The 26,529-nt window shown below is 38.2% G+C and overlaps 1 protein-coding gene across 1 annotated transcript in view; it reads left to right on the forward strand.

The window, feature by feature from the left end:
• Positions 1–26,529, forward strand: part of CYTH3 (cytohesin 3) — a 336,872-nt gene that overhangs the window by 134,349 nt on the left and 175,994 nt on the right. The window contains exon 5 of the mRNA XM_053694552.1: positions 6,001–6,119. Coding sequence (XP_053550527.1) covers positions 6,001–6,119 — 119 coding nt within the window. The remainder of the gene's footprint in view (positions 1–6,000; positions 6,120–26,529) is intronic.

The following is a 26,529-nucleotide window of genomic DNA, read 5'->3' on the forward strand; positions in this document are numbered from 1 at the left end:
CCTAAAGTTGTAAATTCTAACAAACATTAGGAAGGAATTATTGTTTTCCTAATACTTCTTTGGTGAGATTCTTGCTTTCTATGTTGAAGCTATTCAGATTTCAGATAGACTTCTAGTCTATTTTTTATCTTTTCTGGTTTTAGGAAGGTCAAAAAGCTTCTGCCATTTATTTGGCATCTTGCTTAAACTTTTGATTCATCATGCTTATTTGGAGTCGGGTGGATTCCCGCCTTGGAGGAGTATGGCTCATTCTACTAGGTAAAGTTTCTACTTCCTGGGCTTTTTAAAGAATGAAGCTTCTGTTGATCAGATTTGCAAAGCAATGACTTGGTCTTCTTTGCATACTTTTACTATGTTCTACCATTTTGATGTTTTCTCTTCTTTAGAAGCAGTTTTGGTAGAATGGTACTTCAGGCAGCTGTCTCAGTTTGATTCTTCTGCTTATAATTTCAGTTTTTTTCATTATAAAAATTGAAACTTTTTTGATTTGGGTAGTGGATTAATTTTTCAGCGGAATTGGCTGTCTTTATTTTATCCCTCCCTCTCTAGTGACTCTTGCGTGGAAGTTCCACATCTTGGGTATTTATTATCCCATACGTCACTAGCTCATGGACTCTTGCTAATTACATGAAAGAAAACATAATTTATGTAAGAACTTACCTGATAAATTCATTTCTTTCATATTAGCAAGAGTCCATGAGGCCCACCCTTTTTTGTGGTGGTTATGATTTTTTTGTATAAAGCACAATTATTCCAATTCCTTATTTTTTTGATGCTTTCGCTCTTTTCTTATCACCCCACTTCTTGGCTATTCGTTAAACTGAATTGTGGGTGTGGTGAGGGGTGTATTTATAGGCATTTTAAGGTTTGGGAAACTTTGCCCCTCCTGGTAGGAATGTATATCCCATACGTCACTAGCTCATGGACTCTTGCTAATATGAAAGAAATGAATTTATCAGGTAAGTTCTTACATAAATTATGTTTTTTCCACAGGTCTCTGTAAGAAGTTTGTGTCCTTTCATGCCTGGTAAACTGTCTTCCTGCCGGACAGCTAGATTGCAGGTAAGTGATTTTGTCTTCTAGGTATTGGAGACTGTCACTTTAAGAAGATAGTTAACTCTGCAGTAAGGGGACATACTACCCTGAAGACAGTTAACTCTGCATTCTTTTAGAAGGGGACATGATAATCCTTTATATACAGGATCTAGGCACTGCAAGTGAAGGGTTAAATTCCCTTAATTTGGAGACATTTTGTTTTTGTTTTTTTGTTTATGAGATCATAGAAGGAAAAGCTAAGTGCTCAGATAGAAGAGGCTATGTGGGGCTTGTTTGTGTGTGACTCAGTGCTGCATTTTGGCGGCCATTAGTAGGTGGAGTATCATCTCCTAACTCAATATTTGTGAGGGACTGTTATTCCTGTCGGCAGTTAGGAACGCACGCTTTTAGTATAGCTGTGCAGTTCCTGTTTGCCGGTCACGTGACTCGCCGTTCATCCAACTGTCTGAGGTGCAGAGGTGTGAGTGTTTATTAGTGTGAATAACACTTTGAGGCTTATGTATTATTTTTAAAGTGACCCTAGTTCATTTTTCTAATATTATAATTTGCCTTTTATTTTTGAGGAATCTTTATATTGTGAGCTATGGACATGGAATCAGATGCTGTTTTCTTTGATAAATGTTTGCTGTGCCTAGAGTCCCAAATTGTTTTGCCTTTGCAATTTTGTGCTACATGTTTAGCTAGAACGCTAGAATGTAAAGATAAATTATTGCCTATTGTCTGCCAGGATAATGCTGTTAAGGTTATGCCGCAGCTTTCTCCTCAAACGTCCCAAGCTTCATTGACGTCACATGCAGTGCCCTGCAGTTACTCTAAACCTCCTGGAGGAGTATATTTGCCTATAGATTTTGCTGCACAGATATCTTCTGCAGTATCTGTGGCATTATCTGCTTTTCCTGCATTGGAGAAATGCAAGAGGAAAACTAAACATTCGTCAGATAGCAAGGTGTCTGTCCCATCTGCTGCTACGCAGGTTGCCCTCCATCATAACTCTGATGAGGAGGTTACCTTGGTAGCTTCTGAGGGTGAAATCTCAGATTCTGACAGTGTAAATCCTTTGTCTGAAGTTGAAGAAGTAAACTTCAGGTTTAAGTTTGAACACCTTTGTGTACTGTTAAAGGAGGTATTGGCTACTTTGGACGACTCAGACTCTTCTGTTGTGGTCAACCCTACAAAATCTAGTGAACTTAACAAATACTATGATGTTCCTTCCTCTGTGGAAGTGTTTCCTGTTCCAGACCGTGAGGTGTAGATTATTTCTCAGGAATGGGAGAAGCCAGGGATAACTTTCTCCCCTTCTCCCGTCTTCAAAAAGACGTTTCCTGTTGCTGACTCCATTAAAGATTTATGGCGCACAGTGCCTAAAGTAGAAGGGGCCATTTCTACTCTGGCTAAGAGAACTACGATCCCTATAGAGGATAGCTGCTTCTTTAAGGATCCCATGGACAAAAAGCTGGAAGATTATTTGAAGAAGATGTATGTTCATCAAGGTCTTCAATGGCAACCTGCAGTTTGTATTGCCACAGTAGCAAGTGCAGCATCTTATTGGTGCAACACCTTGTCTGAATCAATTTTAGGAGAGACTCAGTTGGAGGAGATACAAGATAGGATTAAGGCGCTCAAACTAGCCAATTCCTTTATTTCTGATACTAACCTGCAAGTTATTAGACTGGGAGCCAAGATGTCTGGCTTTACTGTCCTAGCCCGCAGGGCATTGTGGCTAAAATATTGGTCAGCTGATGTTTACTCTAAGTCCAAGCTTCTGGTGCTTCCTTACAAGGGTTAGATCTTGTTCGGACCTGGTCTTGCAGAAATAATTTCTGATATTACGGGTGGAAAAGGGTCTTTTCTACCACAAGACAAGAAAAACAGACTCAAAGGACGTCAAAGTAATTTTCGTTCGTTTCGTAACTTCAAACAAAAGTCTTCCTCTCCCTCTTCCAAGCAGGAGCAGTCCAAGTCTTCTTGGAAGCCCAATCAATCTTGGAATAAGGGGAAGCAATCGAAGAAACCCTCAGCTGAGTCTAAGTCAGTGTTAAGGGTCGGCCCCTAGTCATAGATCGGATCAAGTGGGGGGCAGACTTTCCCGGTTTTGTCAAGCATGGGGACGAGATGTCCCAGATCTTTAGGCTGTGGACTTAGTATCTTAGGGTTACAAAATACAATTCAAAACTTTCCCTCCCAGGGGCAGATTCTACCTCTCAAGATTATCTGCAGACCAGGTAAAAAGAGAGGCATTCTTTAACTGCGTTCAGGACCTTTCCTCCCTGGGAGTAATTGTTCCAGTTCCAGTAAGGGAAACGGGGTCTAGGATTCTATTCAAATCTGTTTGTGGTTCCCAAAAAAGAAGGAACTTTTCGACCCATTTTAGACCTAAAGTGCCTCAACAAGTTTCTCAGTGTACCGCCCTTCAAAATGGAAACCATTCGTTCCATTCTTCCTTTGGTCCAAGAGGGTCAGTTCATGACGACCATAGGCCTGAAGGACACGTATATTTCCTGAGATTCTTTCTCAAAGGTTCTGTGGGCTCTCTTGACAGTGGTCAGGTCTCTGGGAATTGCAGTGGTGTCCTACCTGGACAACATATTGGTTCATGCGCCTTCTTTTCGACAAGCAAACTCTCATTCAGAGATCTTGTTGTCTTTTCTACATTTCCACGGTTGAAAAGTGAATCTGGAAAAGAGTTACCTTGTTCCAGCTACAAGGGTGGTTTTCTTAGGGACCATCAAAGATTCCCTATCTTTGAAAAAATTTCTGACGGAGGTCAGAAAATCCAAAATTCTTTCCTCTTGCCTCTCTCTACAGTCTACTGTTCGGCCATCAGTGGCTCTATGTATTGCGGTAATTGGTCTGATGGTCGCTTCCATGGACATCATTCCCTTTGCTCGATTCCATTTGAGAGCTCTGCAATTATACATGCTCAGATAATGAAATGGAGACCATTCAGATCTAGACCATTCGACAAGAGACTCTTCCGTGGTGGCTTTCTCAGGAGCATCTGTCTCAGGGCACATACTTCCGGAGACCTTCCTGGGTGATAGTGACCACGGACGCCAGCCTGCTAGACTGGGGAGCAGTCTGGGACTCGTTAAAGGCACAGGGACTGTGGACTCGAGAGGAGTCTGCTCTTGGAGTTGAGAGCAATTTACAATTTTCTGATGGCTTGGCCTCAGTTGTCCTTAGCCCGGTTTATCAGGTTCCAATCAGACAATATCACCTAAGTGGCTTACATCAACTACCAGGGAGGTACTCAGAGTTCCTTAGCCATGAAGGAGGTGTCTCTGATTATTCAGTGGGTGAAAGCTCACAATTGTTGTCTATTTGCCATCCACATTCTAGGAGTGGACAACTGGGAAGTGGATTTCCTGAGCAGACAGACATTTCACCCCGGGGAGTGAACTCTCCATCTGGAGGTGTTCTCCAGGTCAACCCTCAAGTGGGGGGTGCCGGAGTTGGATCTGATGGCATCTTGGCAGAACGCCAAGCTTCCAAAGTACGGTTCAAGGTCAAGAGATCCGCAGTCAGGTTCCTTAGAATTTCGATCTAGCATACCTTTTTCCTCCCTTTGCGCTCCTTCCACGAGTCATTACTCATATCAAAAAGGAGAGAGCATCGGTAATTCTAATAGCTCCTGCATGGCCTCGCAGAATCTGGTATGCAGACCTGGTGAAGATGTCATCTCTTCCATCTTGGAGGTTTCCTCTGAGGAAGGACCTTCTAACTCATGGTCCATTCCTCCATCCAAATCTTGTTTCTCTGAAGCTGACTGCTTGGAGATTGAGTCGGTCATTGAGTCTATGATTCAGGCTTGCAAGCCTGTCACTAGAAAAATTTACCATAAGGTATGGCGTAAATACCTTTATTGGTGTGAATCTAAAGGCTACTAGGATCAGGATTCCTAGGATTTTGTCTTTTCTCCAGGAAGGTTTGGAGAAAGGGTTGTCGGCCATATTTTATGCTGATAAGGCGGTTCTTTGTACTAAATTGGGGTTTCTCCCTAAAGTGGTGTCTGATAGTAATATTAATCAGGAAATTGTTGTTCCTTCTCTTATGTCCTAATCATTCTTTTTATAAGGAATGTCTGTTGCACAACTTGGATGTTGTGCATGTTCTAAAATTCTACCTACAGGCAACTAAGGATTTTTGCGAGTCTTCTTGCCTGTTTGTTTGTTTTTCAGGAAAGCGTAAGAGTCAGAAGGCCACTGCTACTTCTCTTTCCCTCTGGTTGAGAAGTCTGATTCGTTTTGCTTATGAGACGGCTGGACAGCAGCCTCCTAAGAGAATTACAGCTCATTCCACTAGGGCTGTCTCCTCTTCTTGGGCTTTCAAAAATGAAGCTTCTGTGGAACAGATTAGCAAGGCTGCAACTTGGTCCTCTCTGGATACTTTTTCCAAATTTTCCAAATTTGATACTTTTGCCTCGGCTAAGGCCTCTTTTGGGAGAAAGGTTCTTCAAGCGGTGATGCCTTCTGTTAAGGTCTGACTGTCTTGTTCTCCCTCCCTGTTTATTCTGTGTCCTCTAGCTTGGGTATTGGTTCCCACTAGTAATTGAAATGACATTGTGGACTCTCCATGTCTTAGGAAAGAAAACAAAATGTATGCTTACCTGATAAATTTCTTTCTTTCCGGACATGGAGAGTCCACGACCCCACCCTTAATTAGACAGTTATGTTTGACTAAACCTCAGGCACCTCTACACCTTTGTGTTATTCCTTTTTCCATTTCCCTTTGGTCGAATGACTGGGGATTATGGGTAGGGGAGTGATACTTACGAGCTTTGCTGTGGTGCTCTTTGCCTCCTTTTGCTGACTAGGAGTGACATTCCCACTAGTAATTGGAATGACGTTGTAAACTCTCCATGTCCATAAAGAAAGAAATTTATCAGGTAAGCATAAATTTAGTTTTTTCTATATTATTTCTTATCATTGTTATTTATTTTAACAGGGCATCCAGTTTCTTCTTGAAAATGACCTGTTGCAGAACACACCAGAGGACATTGCTCAGTTCTTGTACAAAGGAGAAGGATTGAATAAAACAGTCATCGGTGATTATTTGGGAGAAAGGTCATTGCAGATTATTTATTTTACTTTTATTGTTGAAATATACTTTTAATAGCAGTTAATAGGGTAATTGTCAAAACATGTTGTAGTACGGCAAAAGACATGAGTTTTGTGAACAGCTGCTTAGCCTTGGTAACCCATTTCATGAAACTCCTGACAGCACAAGAACTATGCAATGTTGCTTTCAGAGGCAGTTTGCAGAAATTTTGTAAAATGACTTGTAGCAAAGGTTGCATTTTTCAGTACTACTCTTTGTACTGCCAATGTTTGTCTATGGCCATTTCATGGCTATATCCTGAATTTTATGCACCTGATAGCAATGGCTGAAACACCAGAAATCAATCATTAGTAGGGGTGTCCACATAGTTTTTGCCACATAATGTATATCTACACACACATTGTTTTTACATATCTACCTTTAACCTTTTCATGCCATCATCAAAGTGTTCCGATGTAAACACTTGCTATAAAAATGATTTCATGCGATCACGTGATTTCAAGGCCGGGATCGGATTATGGGAGACTGCCTATGCTGCTAGGCACCCCCCAGTCAGATTCTTAATTGCTTCAAAGCGGGAGGCAGCAGGATGCCATATAAGGTAGGATGTACCATGCACTCCTAACGGCGTTAAAGCCCATCAGTGTTAGGACGGCATGGCAACGTCCTAATGGCGTGAAGGGGTTAATGTCTTTTGTTGCTATGTTGTGCTTAACTTTGTCAATAATATGTCTATCAAGTTGTTCACAACCAGTATATCTTAACAGTTCTTTATAGAAACTCTGTTTAATTAATAGAAGCCAGATAATATTTTAATGCCGTCCTAATGGTGCTAAAACCCAGCACAACTAGAACGACATGGAACGTCATAAGGTCGGGAAAGTGTAAAGTTTTATTACATTTATTTTATATTTGATGCATTTAGCATTTGCATTTAAATTAATTTAGCACCTACATACAGCAGTGCATTTAGGATTGTGATTTTACCATTTATGATTGTTTTGAATGTGTCTGTGTAACTTTAAAAGATTAGTATCATACTTTGTATATTTCTCTTTTACAAATTACATTGCACTTTGTATTTGTTATATGTGAAATAAACCTGTCAGTTTCAGCAAGTGGGAGGGACAGAGAGTTTTCTGAACAGAACAGGGAAGTTCCTAGGATGTGCCTGAATCTCTCTCACAACATGATATTCTCTAAATATTTTATACACTGACTTATCTTTTTTATTTAGCTGTCAGAAAAGTAATGTGTACTACAGAAGAAGCATATTCAAGTTAAATTGTAGTAAAAATATAAATGTGTTATTTGTGTTTGCTCCAAACTAACGGCTAGATTCCGAGTTTTGTCGGTAAAGCCGTGCAGTGCTAACGAGCCTTTATTTTTCAGCGCTCACTTAAAACAACGCTGGTATTACGAGTTTTCTGAATGGCTGCGTTAGCCTCAGAAAAGTGAGCGTTGAGCAAAATTTAGCTCCACATCTCACCTTGATACCAGCGTTGCTTAAGTCAGCGGTGAGCTGGCTAAACGTGCTCGTGCACGATTTCCCCTTAGTAAACAATGGGGCTGAGCCAGCTGAAAAAAAAACTAACACCTGTAAAAAAAGCAGCGTCCAACTTCTAACGCAGCCCCATTGTTTCCTATGGGAAAATAAAAAATATGTCTACACCTAACACCCCAACATGAACCAAGAGTCTAGACACCCCTAATCTTACACTTATTAACCCCTAATCTCCCGCCTCCGATATCGCCGACACCTACATTATACTATTAACCCCTAATCTGCCACTCCGGACACCGCCGCAACCTACATTATACTTATGAACCCCTAATCTACTGCCCCTAACATCGCCAAACCCTACATTATATTATTAACCCCATATCTGCCGCTCCAGACACCGCCGCAACCAACATTATATTTATTAACCCCTAATCTGCTGCCCCCAACGTCGCCGCCACTATAATAAAGTTATTAACCCCTAAATCTAAGTCTAACCCTAAACCTAACCCCCCTAATTTAAATATAATTTAAATAAATCTAAATTAAATTACTAATATTAACTAAATTATTCCTATTTAAAACGAAATACCTATAAAGTAAACCCTAATATAGCTACAAAATAACTAATAGTTACATTGTAGCTATTTTAGGATTTATTTTTATTTTACAGGCAACTTTGTATTTATTTTAACTAGGTACAATAGTTATTAAATAGTTATGAACTATTTAATAGCTACCTAGTTAAAATAAAGACAAATATACCTGTAAAATAAACCCTAACCTAAGTTACAATTACACCTAACACTACACTATCATTAAATGAATTGCCTAAACTACCTACAATTAAATACAATTCAATTAAATAAACTAAATTACGAAGAAAACCCCCCCACTTAATGACTGAAAATAAAAAAGAAATTACAAATTTTTAAACTAATTACACCTAATCTAATTCCCCTAATAAAATAAAAAAAATAAAAAAATAAAAAAAATTCCCTACTCTATACTAAATTACAAATAGCCCTTAAAAGGGCCTTTTGCGGGGCATTGCCCCAAAGTTATCAGCTCTTTTACCTGTAAAAAAAGAAATACAATACCACCCCAAACATTACAACCCATCACCCAAACCCCCCTTAAAAAAACCTAACACTAACCCCCTGAAGATCACCCTACCTTGAGCCGTCTTCACCCAGCCGGGCACAAGTGGTCCTCCAGAGGGGCAGAAGTCTTCATCTGATCGGGGCAGAAGAGGTCCTCCAGACGGCAGGAATTAAGGTAGAAAAATCCTATTGGCTGATGCAATCAGCCAATAGGATTGAGCTTGCATTCTATTGGCTGTTCCAATCAGCCAATAGAATGCAAGCTCAATCCTATTGGCTGATTGGATCAGGCAATAGGATTGAACTTCAATCCGATTGGCTGATTGCATCAGCCAATAGGATTTTTCCTACCTTAATTCCGATTGGCTGATAGGATTCTATCAGCCAATCGGAATTCAAGGGATGCCATCTTGGATGACGTCACTTAAAGGAACCTTCATTCAGTCATCGACCGTGGACAGAAGAGGATGCTCCGCGTCGGATGTCTTCAAGATGGACCCACTCCGCTCCGGAAGGATGAAGATAGAAGATGCCGCATGGATGAAGACTTCTGCCGTCTGGAGGACCTCCTCTGTCCCGATCGGATGAAGACTTCTGCCCCTCTGGAGGACCACTTGTGCACGGCTGGGTGAAGACGGCTCAAGGTAGGGTGATCTTCAGGGGTTAGTGTTAGGTTTTTTTAAGGGGGGTTTGGGTGGGTTTTAGAGTAGGGTTGGGTGGTGGGTTGTAATGTTGGGGGGTGGTATTACTGATTACTTTGGGGCAATGCCCAGCGAAAGGCCCTTTTAAGGGCTATTTGTAATTTAGTATAGGGAAGGGAATTTTTTTCATTTTGTTTTTTTTTAAATTTTATTAGGGGATTAGATTAGGTGTAATTAGTTTAAAAAATTGCAATTTCTTTTTTATTTTCAGTAATTTAGTGTGTTTTTTCTTCGTAATTTAGTTTATTTAATTTAATTGTTATTAATTGTAGTTTAGTTAAATTCATTTAATGATAGTGTAGTGTTAGGTGTAATTGTAACTTAGGTTAGGGTTTATTTTACAGGTATATTTGTCTTTATTTTAACTAGGTAGTTATTAAATAGTTAAAAACTATTGTACCTAGTTAAAATAAATACAAAGTTGCCTGTAAAATAAAAATAAATCCTAAAATAGCTACATTGTAACTATTAGTTATTTTGTAAATATATTAGGGTTTATTTTATAGGTAAGTGTTTAGTTTTAAATAGGAATAATTTAGTTAATATTAGTAATTTAATTTAGATTTATTTAAATTATATTTAAATTGGGGGGTTAGGTTAAGGGTTAGACTTAGGTTTAGGGGTTAATACATTTAATATAGTAGCGGTGACGTTGTGGGTGGCAGATTAGGGGTTAATAAATGTAGGTAGGTGTCGGCGATGTTAGGGACGGCAGATTAGGGGTTAATAAAATGTAACTAGTGTTTGCGAGGCGGGAGTGCGACGGTTTAGGGGTTAATACATTTATTAAAGTGGCGGTGATGTCCGGTCGGCAGATTAGGGGTTAAAAATTTTTATTATAGTGTTTGCGATGTGGGGGGGGGGGGGGCCTCGGTTTAGAGGTTTATAGGTAGTTTATGGGTGTTAGTATACTTTGTAGCACTTTAGTTAAGAGTTTTATGTCCCGGCGTTAGCCCATAAAACTCTTAACTACTGACTTTTAAATGCGGTAGGAGTCTTGCCAGGAGAGGGTCTACCGCTCACTTCTTCCAAGACTCGTAATACCAGCGTTAGGCAAATCCCATTAAAAAGATAGGATACGCAATTGACGTAAGGGGATTTGCGGTATGCTCGAGTCGGGGTAGAAAAGTGAGCGGTACACCTGTACCTGCCAGACTCGTAATACCAGCGGGCGTTAAAAAACAGCGTTGGGACCTCTCAACACTGCTTTTTAAGGCTAATGCAGAACCCGTAATCTAGCCGTAAGACTTTATATTAGTGCCAGGTGCTTCCCTGTTAAATTTACTCCCCCTGTGAGATTTTTTATCCTTGAAAGCTTTATACTTTCTATCAGAGTGTGCTCTCTGGGACTTCCAAGTTCTTCCCCTTTGTCTTAGAGAATTCATAGAGTTTCGCCCATGTGAAATCTGCACTATTTTTCTCTAAGAATTTTTTTTGGTTATCGGCCCATAGTCAAAGAAATGATCTTATTCTGATCTGGATGTAAGCCATTCAAAGATGGCTAACTTGTATATGCGTCAATCACCAATCAGATGTAGAGCTCTAAAGAAAATAATCAGTGGTTAAACACACAGTGGGTTAAAAATGAATTTGTTTAAAGGTAAAATAAACTAATAAAATAATGCATTTTATTTATTTACTCATTTTGGTCTTATACTTTTTTTGTGTCAATCATTTCTGATCTAGTATATTTGTAACAAATGTTTTCTGTATGCACGCAATGTATTTAGATCATGCCCACTAAAGTTTAAAAAAATATATAAAAAAAGATCATTACATTCCTTTCTCTTGTTAAGTGTAGTCAGTCCACGGGTCATCCATTACTTATGGGATTATATCTCTTCCCCAACAGGAAGTTGCAAGAGGATCACCCAAGCAGAGCTGCTATATAGCTCCTCCCCTCACATGTCATACCCAGTCATTCTCTTGCAACCTAACTAAAGATAGGTCGTTGTGAGAGGTCTGTGGTGTTTTTAAACTTAGTTTATTTCTTCAATCAAAAGTTTGTTATTTTAAATGGCACCGGAGTGTGCTGTTTGTTCTCAGGCAGCATTAGAAGAAGAATCTGCCTGTGTTTTCTATGATCTTAGCAGACGTAACTAAGATCCACTGGCTGTTCTCACACATTCTGAGGAGTGAGGTAACTTCAGGAAAAGGGAATAGCATGCAGGGCCCCCCTGCAAACAAGGTATGTGCAGTAAATTATTTTTCTAAGCAATGGAATTGACTGAGAAAATACTGCTGATACCAATGTAATGTAAGTTCAGTCTTAAATGCAGTGGTAGCGACTGGTATTAGGCTGATGAGTGTGTGTACACTGAAGTATTTTTCTAGGGAATGGAATTTGACTCAGAAAATACTGTTAATACTGAAGTAATGTATGAGCCTTAACTGCAGTAAAAGCGACTGGTAGAAGGCTTCTTAATAACACTTCATAACTTTTAAAATGTATGTTCAAAACATTTACTGGCATGTTAATCGTTTTTTATGAGGTACTTGGTGATAAAACTTATTGGGGCATGATTTTTACCACATGGCTAACTTTTGTTTCTGCATAGAAACAGTTAACTGAGCTTCCCCACTGTTGTAATATGAGTGGGAGGGGCCTATTTTAGCGCTTTTTTGCGCAGTAAAAATTCAGTCACAATCTTCCTACTTCATCCTCCATGATCCAGGACGTCTCTAGAGAGCTCAGGGGTCTTCAAAATTCATTTTGAGGGAGGTAATCAGTCACAGCAGACCTGTGACAGTGTGTTTGACTGTGATAAAAACGTTAATTATTAAATTGTTATCCGTTTTTTGGGTATTAAGGGGTTAATCATCCATTTGCTGGTGGGTGCAATCCTTTGCTAACTTAATACATTTACTGTGAAAATTTGGTTGCTATAACTAATTTGGTTCATTGTTATTTCAACTGTGACAGCTTTTTTGTGCTTCTTATAGACACAGTAGCGTTTTTTATATTGCTTGTATATTTATTTGAAAACTATTTTCCAAGCTTGCTAGTCTCATTGCTATAAATTTTAAGAAACTCCAGCCACCAATTTCTTTTAAAAGACCTTTATTCTTTTGTCATGGGTCCCATTGATATACAACGTTTCAAGCCAGCATTAGGCTCTTAGTCATGTACATGACTAAGAGCCTAATGCTGGCTTGAAACGTTGTATATCAATGGGACCCATGACAAAAGAATAAAGGTCTTTTAAAAGAAATTGGTGGCTGGAGTTTCTTGAAATTTATGGACTTTGGTGAGACTTGGCAAGTCTGTTACTCCGTGCCCCACTGAAAGAGGTAAATTGGTGTGCTGTTTTCCATTATTTTGATTCTAGTCTCATTGCTAGTCTGTTTAAATATGTCTGACACAGATGAATCTGTTTGTTCACTATGTATGAAGGCCAATGTGGAACCCAACAGAAATATGTGTACCAATTGTATTGATATTACTTTAAATAAAAGTCAGTCTTTACATGTAAAGAAATTATCACCAGACAACGAGGGGGAAGTTATGCCAACTAACTCTCCTCACGTGTCAGTACCTTCGCCTCCCGCTCAGGAGGTACGTGATTTTATGGCGCCAAGTACATCAGGGAGGCCCTTACAAATCACTTTGCAAGACATGGCTACTGTTATGACAGAAGTATTATCTAAATTGCCAGAATTAAGAGGCAAGCGTGATAGCTCTGGGTTAAGGACAGAGCGCGCTAATGATGTGAGAGCCATGTCCGATACTGCGTCACAATTTGCAGAACATGAAGACGGAGAACTTCATTCTGTGGGTGACGGATCTGATCCAGGGAGACTGGATTCAGAGATTTCTAATTTTAAATTTAAGCTTGAGAACCACCGCATATTGCTAGGGGAGGTATTAGCGGCTCTGAATGATTGTAACACGGTTGCAATTCCAGAAAAATTATGTAGGTTGGATAGATACTATGCGGTACCGGTGTGTACTGACGTGTTTCCTATACCTAAAAGGCTTACAGAGATTATTAGCAAGGAGTGGGATAGACCCGGTGTGCCTTTTTCCCCTCCTCCCATATTTAGGAAAATATTTCCTATAGACGCCACCACACGAGACTTATGGCAGACGGTCCCTAAGGTGGAGGGAGCAGTTTCTACTTTAGCTAAGCGTACCACTATCCCGGTGGAGGATAGTTGTGCCTTTTCAGATCCAATGGATAAAAAATTAGAAGGTTACCTTAAGAAAATGTTTGTTCAACAAGGTTTTATCTTATAGCCCCTTGCATGCATTGCGCCTGTCACTGCTGCGGCGGCATTCTGGTTTGAGTCTCTGGAAGAGGCCATTCGCACAGCTCCATTGGATGAAATTATGAACAAGCTTAAAGCACTTAAGCTAGCTAATGCATTTGTTTCTGATGCCGTCATACATTTAACCAAACTTACGGCTAAGAACTCCGGATTCGCCATCCAAGCGCGCAGAGCGCTATGGCTTAAATCCTGGTCAGCTGACGTGACTTCTAAATCTAAATTGCTTAATATTCCTTTCAAAGGGCAGACCTTATTCGGGCCCGGCTTGAAAGAAATTATCGCTGACATTACGGGAGGTAAGGGCCATGCTCTGCCTCAGGAATTTCCTCGGCTCGAAGAGTCTGAGTTATCTGCCTTACATTGTGATTCTCCTTATCTGATCTTTCATTCAGACAAGGTAGTTCTGTGTACTAAACCTGGGCTTTTACCTAAGGTTGTTTCTAACAGGAATATCAATCAAGAGATTGTTGTTCCATCATTATGTCCTAACGCTTCTTCAAAGAAGGAACGTCTTTTGCATAATTTAGACGTAGTCCGTGCCCTGAAGTTCTACTTACAGGCAACTAAAGATTTTCGGCAAACTTCTTCTCTGTTTGTCGTTTACTCTGGACAGAGGAGAGGTCAAAAGGCTTCGGCTACCTCTCTCTCCTTTTGGCTTCGTAGCATAATACGTTTAGCCTATGAGACTGCTGGACAGCAGCCTCCTGAAAGGATTACAGCTCATTCTACTAGAGCTGTGGCTTCCACCTGGGCCTTTAAAAATGAGGCCTCTGTTGAACAGATTTGCAAGGTTGCAACTTGGTCTTCACTTCACACTTTTTCAAAATTTTACAAATTTGACACTTTTGCTTCTTCGGAGGCTATTTTTGGGAGAAAGGTACTTCAGGCAGTGGTTCCCTCCGTTTAAAGTTCCTGCCTTGTCCCTCCCTTCATCCGTGTACTTTAGCTTTGGTATTGGTATCCCATAAGTAATGGATGACCCGTGGACTGACTACACTTAACAAGAGAAAACATAATTTATGCTTACCTGATAAATTTATTTCTCTTGTAGTGTAGTCAGTCCACGGCCCGCCCTGTCTTTTAAGGCAGGTCTAAATTTTAAACTACAGTCACCACTGCACCCTATGGTTTCTCCTTTCTCGTCTTGTTTCGGTCGAATGACTGGATATGACATGTGAATGGAGGAGCTATATAGCAGCTCTGCTTGGGTGATCCTCTTGCAACTTCCTGTTGGGGAAGAGATATAATCCCATAAGTAATGGATGACCCGTGGACTGACTACACACAAGAGAAATAAATTTATCAGCTAAGCATAAATTATGTTTTTCTTTACTCATACCTAAAAATATTTGCACAGCCATCCTTTAAAGTGATTATATTTGTGAATATAAAGATAGCCAATTGACAGATGTCAGCTTTTCTAATTGCCGGCCCCTCCCAGTACTAATGCATGGCATATGCATGTGTTATTTGCACAAATGTAAGTAAACGTAGTGCCCTGTATTTAAATAACTGTTATTATGATGATATTTCAGATTAGACCTATAAAACTGTCACGAGACCTGTAAAGTTCTTTTGGAGCAGTTACAAATGTAAAATAAATGCAACAGTTTTATTTAGCGTAGGAATTGCAAATACAGTTAGTGTATATAAACTGACTAAATGCATCAAATTATTGCCAATTAGCTCTTACTGTATTTAAATATGGTTAATGTTTGAATTAATTCATGTGAATAACTCATAAAGGAGCTAAATAGTGTAATATTTTGGAAGCTTGGTAAAATGCCATTATGGTTAGAAATCTTGCTTCAGTGGGATGTTTCAGTGGTTTTCAACAGATTGTTTATATTTTTTTTTTAAAGGGCCATAATACCCAAATGTTTAAACACTTGAAAGTGATGCAGCATAGCTGTAAAAAGCTGACTAGAAAATATCACCTGAACATCTCTATGTAAAAAAGAAAGATATTTTACCTCAAAAGTTCCTCAGTAGCCACATCCCATTGTAAAGGATTTCTAAGCAGCATATTAGTATGTCTGTCCTGGGACAGCTAAGGGGATGAGGCTCGTGCACTCTCATATTATTTCCCTATTCAGCTTACTATGAAATCTCATGAGAGTTAAGTCAAATCTCATGAGATCACAGTACAAGAGTTCATGACCTCAGCACTGCTGATGCTGATTGGCTGCTGTTCATTTCTTCATTATTTTTTTTTTACCTGCAGTTTGGAGCAGCTGAGTATAACTTTTTACACAGAACTTACTCTGGTGAGCTGAGGAAATTGTGAGGTAAAATATCTTCCTTTTTTACATAGAGATGCTCAGGTGATATTTTCCTATCAGCTTTTTACAGTTATACTGCATCAGTTTCAAGTGATTTAGCATATTAGTATTATGTCCCTTTAAGTATCTTTTTATTAGTTTTCCCAAAACACAAATAAAACCGAACAAACTTTTCACAATAATATTTTTTTTGTATTTCTATTTTTCATATAATTATACAGATATAATTTCTAAAAGTGTTCTCCCCAGGACCTTTTTAGCGGGTGCCACCACCCTGCTGATGTTACTGACCACCCGGCTAAAATTTTAGCCAATATTAAGCTAATATTAGCAAATATTGAAGATGTTAAATTTGTATTGCTTAAATCATTGTTAAATACATTTATGTTAAATTATGCAATTAATTTGTGCTACTTCATAATGCCACCCAGCTGGCAACATTTTCTGTGGAGGACACTGAATTAATTTCAATGATACAAATGATTTATGCTTCCTACAACCTGTATTTGCAATAATTTCCAATATTGTTACCGCTTCTTTCCCCCATCCCTTCCCCTCTACCTCTTTTTTCACTTATGACGACCTAGAAATAGGCCCCCATTTATGAAGTCAACTAAGTAGCTTAGAGGGCTGTTTAGGTGCAGGTTAGCAAGTCTGTAGCCAATACTCCAGCTGCTTCTTAACATGTCCGCCACCAGGGCTGGACTGGGAAATCAGACCTGTTTTGAAAATTTCTGAAGACCGGCCCCCCTCCCAGCCCATTACCTTCAGGATTCCAGGGGCAGAGTGGGCTTGAATAGATGTGCTACAATGTGCACAAGGCTTGTTCCGTGTCCTGGCTGGGAGGCTCCCCCTGCTCCCCTGCAACACTGCCAATACACCAGGAAATATCCCGGTGCGCCAATCCGGCACTGTCCTCAACCTCAGTTTGTGAACATCAGACAGCCTGGACTTGTTTGTCTGGAATAACAGACCAGCCCTGTTTGCATACATCATCGTTTGTCTTAAATTCTGGCAGCAGGTGTTGATCCAGAGGCTCCAAATGCATTTGGATAAATTCTCCCAAGGAGGACCTTTCACATTAGCCATTCATATCAAATTGTAATATCAGTAATATCAAATTGTTCTACAGTTAACTGTAGATTCATATTATTTACAAACTCTAAAATTGTTGATGCCTTTTCAGATTTCTGTACCTTAAAGGGACATTATACAGTAGATTTTTCTTTGCATAAATGTTTTGTAGATGATCGATTTATATATCCCATACAGTTTTGTGGGTTTTTTTTTTTAAAAAAAAAGGATAGTTTTGCTTATTTTTAAATAACATTGCTCTGGTTTTCAGACTCCTAACCGAGCCCCAAAGCTTTAGGAGAATACCGACGTATACCTACTCCAGCTTGCTTCTGTTTGTGTAAAGGGTCTTTTCATATGCAAAGGAAGGGGGAGGGGGGAGTGTCTGCGATTTATCACTTGTGGTGGGTGTTCTAGTAACCTTTTAAACAGAGCTAAACTTGAAGCTTCTAAGTAAGTATTTAAACGGTTTTATACTGGATTTTTATTTCAGTATCTGTGCATATTATTCTTTATAGTAGTGTCTATTACATGCAGTTATATAAAAATTGGTGTATACTGTCCCTTTAAAGGGACAAGTTTAAACAACTTTGCAATTTACTTCTATTATCAAATTTGCTTTGTACTCTTGGTATCTAAACTTAGGTAGGCTGATAGGAGCTAAGGGGTGTGGACGTGTATATAGCAGTCTATGGTATCAGTGTTTATAACTATGTATAACATTGCTATAAACAATGTTGCAAACACTGCTGCAAGATGGTTTAAAACATGTGCATGCTCCTGAGCTCATCTTTGATTACAGATGATACCAAGAGTATCCTTTCCGGTCCTATAAATTAAATAAAACCTGCTGTCGACAGGTTTTATTTAATTTTCGCGCCATAGTTTTGAATTTCTCAGCTAAATAGCAAGTTACCGCTAGATGGCGCTGTTTAGCTGTGAAATTCAAAATTGGAAATATCGGAAAATATCCAGCCTTTGACCGCATGCGGTAAAACCCTTTATCGGATATATTCAAACATAGGACCTGAGAGGTTAAAGGGACACTGAACCCAAATTTTTTTCTTTCATGATTCAGATAGAGTAGCAATTTTAAGCAACTTTCTAATTTACTCCTAGCATCAAATTTTCTTCATTCTCTTGCTATCTTTATTTGAAAAGCAAGAATCTAAGTTTAGGAGCCGGCTCACTTTTGGTTCACAATCTGGGTTGTGCTTGCTGATTGGTGGCTAAATGATAAGCAAGTGCTGTCCATGTTCTGAACCAAAAATTGCCTGGCTCTTTAGCTTAAATGCCTTATTTTTCAAATAAAGATAGCTAGAGAATGAAGAAAAATTGATAATAGGAGTAAATTAGAAAGTTGCTTAAAATTGCATGCTATTTCTGAATCATGAAAGAAAAAAATGGGTTTAGTATCCATTTAATAAGAAAAACTGATAATAAGAGTACATTTGAAAGTTATTTTAGATTCTATGCTCTATCTAATCAATTTAAAGGGGCAGTCTAGACAAAATTAAACTTTCATGATTCAGATAGGGCATGCAATTTAAAACAACTTTCCAATTTACTTTTATCATCAAATTCTTGGTAAGCTTATATGCTAATTTCTAAGACCTTGCAGGCCACCTCTTATCTCAGTGCATTTGGACAGTTTTTCACAGCTAGACAGCATGAGTTTGTGTGCCATTTAGATAACATGCTCACTCCTGTAGATTTACCTATGAGTCAGCACTGATTGGCTAAAATTCAAGTCTATCAAAATAACTGAAATAAGGGGGCAGTCTGCAGAGGTTTAGATACAAGGTAATTAGAGAGGTAAAAACTATATTAATGTAACAGTGTTGGTTATGCAAAACTTCAGAATGGGTAATAAAATCATTATCTGTCATTTTAAACAATAACAATTCTGAAGTAAACTATATCTCTTTAAGTTTAATTTTGACTTTGCTGTTCTTTTAAGATTTAGAGATCTCGCTGTCAGAACAGCTGTATTGATCAAGCTTGGGTTTCTAACTCCCTATTCAGTGTCCACTAAAAAGAGGATATCTTTTTTTCTTAATAAAATCCTTTTGCTTTAATATTTTATTTAACCAAAAGTTTATTCTATTCCATAGCCTCTGGGTCTTTGGACAGCTCCAGACACCATGGATTAAAGTAAATGTAAAGTTTCATGAATGAATGCCCGGCTTTTAAAAATACTATTAAAAACAGGGTCACTTTCATTCATTAAACTTAACATTGCAGCATTTTTTTAAAAAATGCTTACAAATCCTCTGCCCGCAACTCCTCTTTACTTACCTCAGCATAGACGAAACCGGCTTCCTTCAATCATGGCGTTCACCCCAGAGCGTCCATCTCGTGAGGCCATGCCATAATTGGAGTAAGCCAGTTTCATCATTCAAGTGCTAAGTACAGCAGGAGAAGCAGACGGAGGATTGCCGGTCCGGGTTTGCTAAAGAAAAAGGTAAGTAGTTTAATGAATGTAAGTGCCCCTGTTTTAAATAGTATTTTTAAAAACTGGGCACTCATTCATGAAACTTTACATTCACTTTAAGTCTGCTTGTGGAAACCTACATTTAAATAAGCTTTGTTTAATAGTTTTATATGTGACTTTCATAATGCTAATGATATAGTAGTCTTTTCCACAATACTAATGCTCTTGTTTATATATTATGCATGTATTTCATCAAAATCCCCTCGCCAGATTAATGACAAATTTTCAAAATTTCTTTGACCAGTAATTTGGTTTAACTTTTTATACCAATAAGTTATCCAATAAATCCTAGATTTATATAATGAGAAACTTTGCTCTAGATTTGACCAAATCCAGTCATCCCCACATTCTCTCCTTAGTTCCAAATAGAAATGACGATATGCATAAACAATGGTGTTCGGTATATTGAATTCCTGTTTGAGGTAGTAAAATGTCCTAACAACATTATTCTCTTTACTGGTATTTGATCTTAGTAGACTAAGCCTTTCCTTTTCCAGTTTGAAAAGCTTTTTGATTAAGACCTTGAGGAAATTTAACATTAGCCGCAATAGTCAGATAGCAAGAAACACTATAATTTGTGTTTAGCTCTCTACATATATTTTTTTATATTCCAGTCAGTTGCAACCTTTGCTAAACAAACCAAATTGTATGTCTGAAAACTCGTTAATTCCAGGCCCCCTAACTACCTTGCATGAGCTTATTCATTGATAAACAAGCTTTTCCTTGACATCAAAATAAGCACTATTAATTTGAATAAGATTCTTTTTTTTTTTTTTTTTTTTTACATAAAAACAGCTATATTTTGCATCAAGTATAAAATCTTTTGATTATATTACTTTTGGCTGAAAGAGTTAGAGTTGGCCATTTATTCATATTTCCCTTAATTTTAATGCCTGCTTCCCTATAATTCAGCTCATACCACTTATTTGGGCATGCACTTACTTTAATTTTATATGGGGAATCTCATATTGAATCTTTATTTTCATCTCTTCATAAAATTTCAGTCTTTTTTTATCTTGTGTAATAACAAAACTTCTACACCATTTCAAGGAATTTTGGGACAGGGGTGACAGGGGACATCCTTGTCACGTTTCTTTAAATTGGCATAGTTTGGGATCATGATCCATTTATTTATAAATAAGTTGTAGGGTTTCAATATATTACACAAACAAATTGGCCAAAGTATCTCTTAAGGCCAAAAATTTTCAGTGTCACAAATAGATGATCCGAAGAGAGTTGAATGCCTTTTCTGCATCTATTTCTACTAGAGCAAGATCTATCCTATTAGAGAAGTCCCTGTCTTGTTTTTTTTATGCCAGAAGAAATCTAGTATTAAGAAAACCTTTCTTCAGCTAATAGCATGATTCCTTCCTGTTAGGGAGTCCCTAATTTCACACACTAATTTTAAAAGGCCCTCTTAATTTTTCCCGTAGGTGCACAGGGTGAACACATTAAAATCTTTAACAAATGAGTAGATAGAGACCTAACCCAGACGTGGGAATATAATAAAGGGAATTGGGTCAATAAATACAATGGCAATCTTTCTATACAGGATAGACAAGTTTTAAACTCCCTCAAAAATGATCCAAATCTAATAATCAGAGCAGCCGATAAGGGCAGTGGCGTAGTTGTTACAGAACAAATCTGACTACCTTAAGGAGCCATTTAGAATTCTAAATGATAAAGAAACATACAAAATGATCACCTTTGATCCTACTAGCTCTTTTATTAAGGAACTACATGATATTCTAACTAAAGCAAAATTTGAAAATATCATTAATAATGATGAGTTTCACTTCATCCTGGAAAGACATCCAAGCATACCAATATTCTATCATCTGCCCAAGGTGCATAAAGCCCTTGTGGACCCCCCAGGTAGACCCATCATATCAGGGGTAGGCTCACTGACAAGTAATTTATCTATATATATATAGATCACTTTTTACAGCCCCTTGTCAAAGAAACAAAATTATATATCAAAGATACTACACATGCAATTAAAATTTTTGAGGGTTTAAACTGGGAGGATTCTTTTACATTGATTACATGCGATGTTAGCGCGTTGTACACATGTATCCCCCACACTGCTGGGATGAAGGCAATTGAAAAGAAGTTGGCCTCTAGCTCTCTCCCATTAGCTCAAATTAATTTTATTTTACAAGGGATAAAATTCATTTTATCACATAATTATTTCCAATTTGAATCCAAATTTTATGTACAAACACAAGGCACGGCGATGGGCACTACTTTTGCCCTGTCGTATGCCAATTTATATATGGACCTTTTTGAAAACACGTATATTTGGCTCAATAACCCTTTTAATGAACTTCTAGTACGATATTTCAGGTACATAGATGATATTATTATTATATGGAATGGCAATGAAACCCAAATACATCAGTTTTTGGAACATATGAATAAAAATAATATGAATTTAAAGTTTACTAGAAATATTAAAATGAAACAGAGTTTCTGGATCTCATTTTCTTTACGGATACAGATAACAACATAGCTGTAAAAAATTATAGAAAACCAACAGATAAGAATGGGTTTCTGAATGCAAAGAGTGTGCATTTACATAGATGGAAGACTAATATTCCTTTAGGGCAATATCAGAGAATTAGGAGAAATTGCACGTATACAACTGATTACTACACAGAAGCTAATCTATTGGATCAAAGATTTATTGAAAAAGGATATGACCCTTGTCTAGTCCAAGATGTTAGAAATAAAGTCTCCAATATGAATAGAACTGATATGCTAAATCCCTTGGGTAAAAAGAGAGTAACTGACATAGATGAAGTCAGATTCATTACAACATTTAGCCAGGGCAGTAGGGACATTGAGAAGATTCTTTGAAAACATTGGTCCATTTTAACTAGTGACCCTATTCTGGGGAAGACTCTCCCTGATAGACCTCTTATTACTTTCAAAAAGAATAAGGAGCTGAAAAGAATTTTAGCTCCATCAAAATTAAGATCCTCTAATAATAATAATAATAACAATACTAATACCACTCCCACACTTAACTGGTTAAGTAGAGGAAGTGGAACTTGGCCTTGCAATACAAGTAGATGTGGGATGTGTAAGTGTATACAAAAAGGGGACTCATTTAACAACACTAACAAAACGAAAACATATAAGGTGAAACACAAATTCACGTGTAAATCTGTATATGTAGTTTACCTACTTACTTGCGAATGTGATTGCTTTTACGTAGGGAGAACTAAAAGGACGATTAGAACTAGATTTAATGAACACTGGAACAATATTAAAAACAAAGTAGAAACACATAGTGTCCCAGATCACTTTAGAATCTTTCACAATTCTATTCCTCAAAGTTTAAAGATTTTTATTTTAGGTTGGATTGCACCAAATTACTCAAACAATAGACTGAAGGCTCTCCGCCAACGTGAAACGTATTGGATTTACGAGTTGAAAACCCTAAATACATCCAGTACATATGGACTCAATATCGATCTAGATTTACAAGCTTTTATGTAATGTATGTAAATACCAGTATTTCCAAAAATAATTTGAAATATTTTCTATGGCTAGAGGGAACATTCTAATTTTCTACCCACTTTGGATTTTTAAATTTTAAATTTTAAATTTTTAAATTTTTACTTCATAGTTTCTACTTGGGTCTATATCACTAATTACCCAGTTCTTAATATTAACGGAGCAGGCACCTGTTCTACATAGGTTTATTCACATCTTAGTTTTAAAGTAGTTTGTAGCTCCTATCCATTTTCCCATTATTTCTACTTTGTTCTATATCTAGCTTTTAATATGAATGGAGCAGACCCATTTTCTATATAGGTTTATTCACACCTTAGTTTTAAAGTAGGTAGTTCCTATCCACTTCCCCATTGTATGTGATTTTTTAGGCATTTTAGTGACTGACGTATTATCAGACACGGTTACACAAGCCCTCAGGTCAAGCATAAGATTTATAACTTTTTAGGTGCGTTCTGGGTAGCTCATTGGGTTTACTTTCTATTGGTCTGTAGATATAAGAAACCTACACTCTACAGTGCAAATTTTACTTTTTATTTGCATGTCTGTTCCAAGTATAAATGTATCAGTATTTTATTAGCGTAATCTAGGATACTATCTATATTATTATCTGTATTTTAAGCATGTATATAGTATATGTTATCCGTTGTTTGTTTTTTAACATTGTTTTTTAACATGGTTTTTTGAATATTATTAATTCATGTTTGTAAATAATATATATTTTTTATGAAATTGTTTATGAAATGTTATGTATGAAATTAGGGACTTCTTTTATTTATTCATGTGGAGCCATGTAGCAATTATGTTATCACCATGATTGCATTTATAACACAGGGCTCGATCGGTCCTGATCATTTTCGAGTTGACAGGTGTATACGACTTTGATTGACAGATTGTGTACCCAATCAACATCTAATTTAATGAAATTGTCAGTATCCAATCCTAACCCTTTACCTATACCGGTAAAAGGTGCACCCATACTATTTAGGCTAGGATTACGTTTGCCATGTAATCATTCCTCTTGAAAAAGTCTGGTGGATACCAGAAGAAACGCGTTGAGGTTAAACGTGTTTCTCCCTACATGCAAACCTAATACCAGCTGTCCGGCAGACTGTGGAGTTTGGAAGCATTTACGACTCCTTCAAAACCTGCAGAGACCGAAACCGTGATTGTTTGCGGAGAAACTCATGGTGATATAATCACACACTGCTAATTTGATTTTTAATCCTGTACGTGCATTTTTGTATTTGCGCTGAAATACTCTTAGAGATGCCTCTTTGCGCTCTTGTCTTCTTTTTCTCCTTCCTGTCATAAAGCCTGGTTGATCCTCGTGAAGTAAATCTTATTTTAATCTGTTTGCGATAATACTGAATAATTTATAGTCATTGTTTAGTAAGCAGATAGGTCGATGTGAATCTAAATTTCCTTCTTAATACAGGGAGAATCCACAGCTGCATTCATTACTTGTGGGAAATACTGAACCTGGCCACCAGGAGGAGGCAAAGACACCCCAGCCAAAGGCTTAAATACCTTCCCAACGTCCCTCATCCCCCAGTCATTCTTTGCCTTTCGTCACAGGAGGTTGGCAGAGAAGTATCAGAAGATTTCGGAGTAGTTACTTAGGAAGGGTACCTGCCCTTCGATATGGGACTAGAGTTGTAAGTAGTCTTTTCAGCCTCTCAGTGAGAGCATTGATGAACGTTAAAGTCTGGAGAGGCAGGGAGATTCTTTCTGCGAATCCATCCAGACTCATGTTAACAGCTCCTAAGCAATCAGCGTTGACGAGTTTTGCTACCTGCTTTTCATCACTCAAGTTCATGTCAGAAGCAATGCTACAGTCTGTCACACTTGAGGGACTGTGTTTCTGTTCCATGGCATAGATTGTTAAAATCATTTCATTTTTTACACATATATTAACGCTAGAAGAAGGGTCTCAGTGGGACTCCTTTTATCTTTATGGAATCAAGGGTTAATATCTCTGGAGAGGGATTGTTGGACAGTGGGATTTAATCATATTGGTTTTATGTGATTTCTGCTGCTTTCTGGTGTGAGATGTTTTTTTGGGCTCATAGGCTGATACGGAACGTATTTCCATGAGTTTCCATTTCATATTCCTGACCGAGTTACTACGGAGAAGAGCGAATTTCTCTATACTGTCTGGGTCATAGGAGGTGATGAGTGCCTTAGCCATTGGGGGTATAAGGTGCCAGTTCTTTTTTGCTCTGATTTAAATAGGGTTACTTAGTTATGGAGGATTATGATATTTTTGATGGTGAACCCCCTACGACAGAATTCGATACCTGTGTTTATTGTGAGGGGGCTCGGGTAGTCCAGCCCTCACAATTATGTTCTGTATGCCGCAAAAGGGTATTTTTATCAACCCATGTTGAGATGTTAGATTCTGCTGAGCCTTCTGCCTCTGAGGACTCTTCGTCCCGTGAGGTGCGTCCCCCTAGATTCATCTTATCCTACACATGCAGCTTCCCCTTACACCGCTAATCCTCCACCTGAAGGGGACCTCTTTTCACCAGAGGTTACGGCTCAGTTCTGTATGGCCATGTATGCGGCCTAAGCTGTTTTGCCTAGTACTGCTACACGCAAGCGAAGGGTTAATCCATGCACTCCTGCCCAGGGAGCATCATGTAAATTGACGATTGTATCCGATCAGTCATCTGGAGATGCTGTTCTTTCTGAGGCTTCAGATTATGGACCTTATGTGTCGGAGCCTGCTGCTTCTATTCCTCCGGTAGCAGAGGATTTCACCTTTAGATTTAGAGTGCCACGCCTGCCCTTGCTTCTAAGAAAAGTTTCGGCGATATTAGAGATTCCTAGTACTGATCTGCCAGTCGAATCTCAGAACACTAAATCAGATGGCGAATTTGATTGACGGGTGGGGAAGGATGGAGATCCTATTCCTTTCGTCTATTTTCTTTTTTGTTTCAAGATCCCAGTTCCGGGCTCTATAAGGTTGTGTCGTTGCACATTCCTACTTGTATAACACCTTTTTTGTGTGTTTGCCTTTTTTTGAGGATACAAAAACAATGGGGCTCTACTATATCTAAGTAGTGTGTCCAGAAATAAGGTGCGCCTAATTTATGCTATTTCAAAAAAGTGATAATATGGATAGATCCTAAGTTTTATATCTTACAAAAAATAAACAATATGAACTGTATAATTATAAATACAAATACATAACAATAGTCACCACAGTCATATGGTTAGGAAATATACATCCATAGATGCAAGTGAAAGTCCCAATATAGAGTGATGTCCAATCTGGAAATGATGTCCCAAACGATAGCTGCTCTCTCCAAAGATGTTGAAAAAGAGATGACTGCGTTCTGTATAGAAACAAAAAAAGAAGAGGCGCTCTGGTGCAGATGATCCTTGGCTACAAATGATTCTAAACTAACAGTTCAGAGTAATACTCACAAAGATGTTTGCACATGCAGTGCAATAACAGGTGAGCCGA

The sequence above is a fragment of the Bombina bombina genome, chromosome 11 (assembly GCF_027579735.1).
Source record: "Bombina bombina isolate aBomBom1 chromosome 11, aBomBom1.pri, whole genome shotgun sequence".
NCBI classification, from domain to species: domain Eukaryota; kingdom Metazoa; phylum Chordata; class Amphibia; order Anura; family Bombinatoridae; genus Bombina; species Bombina bombina.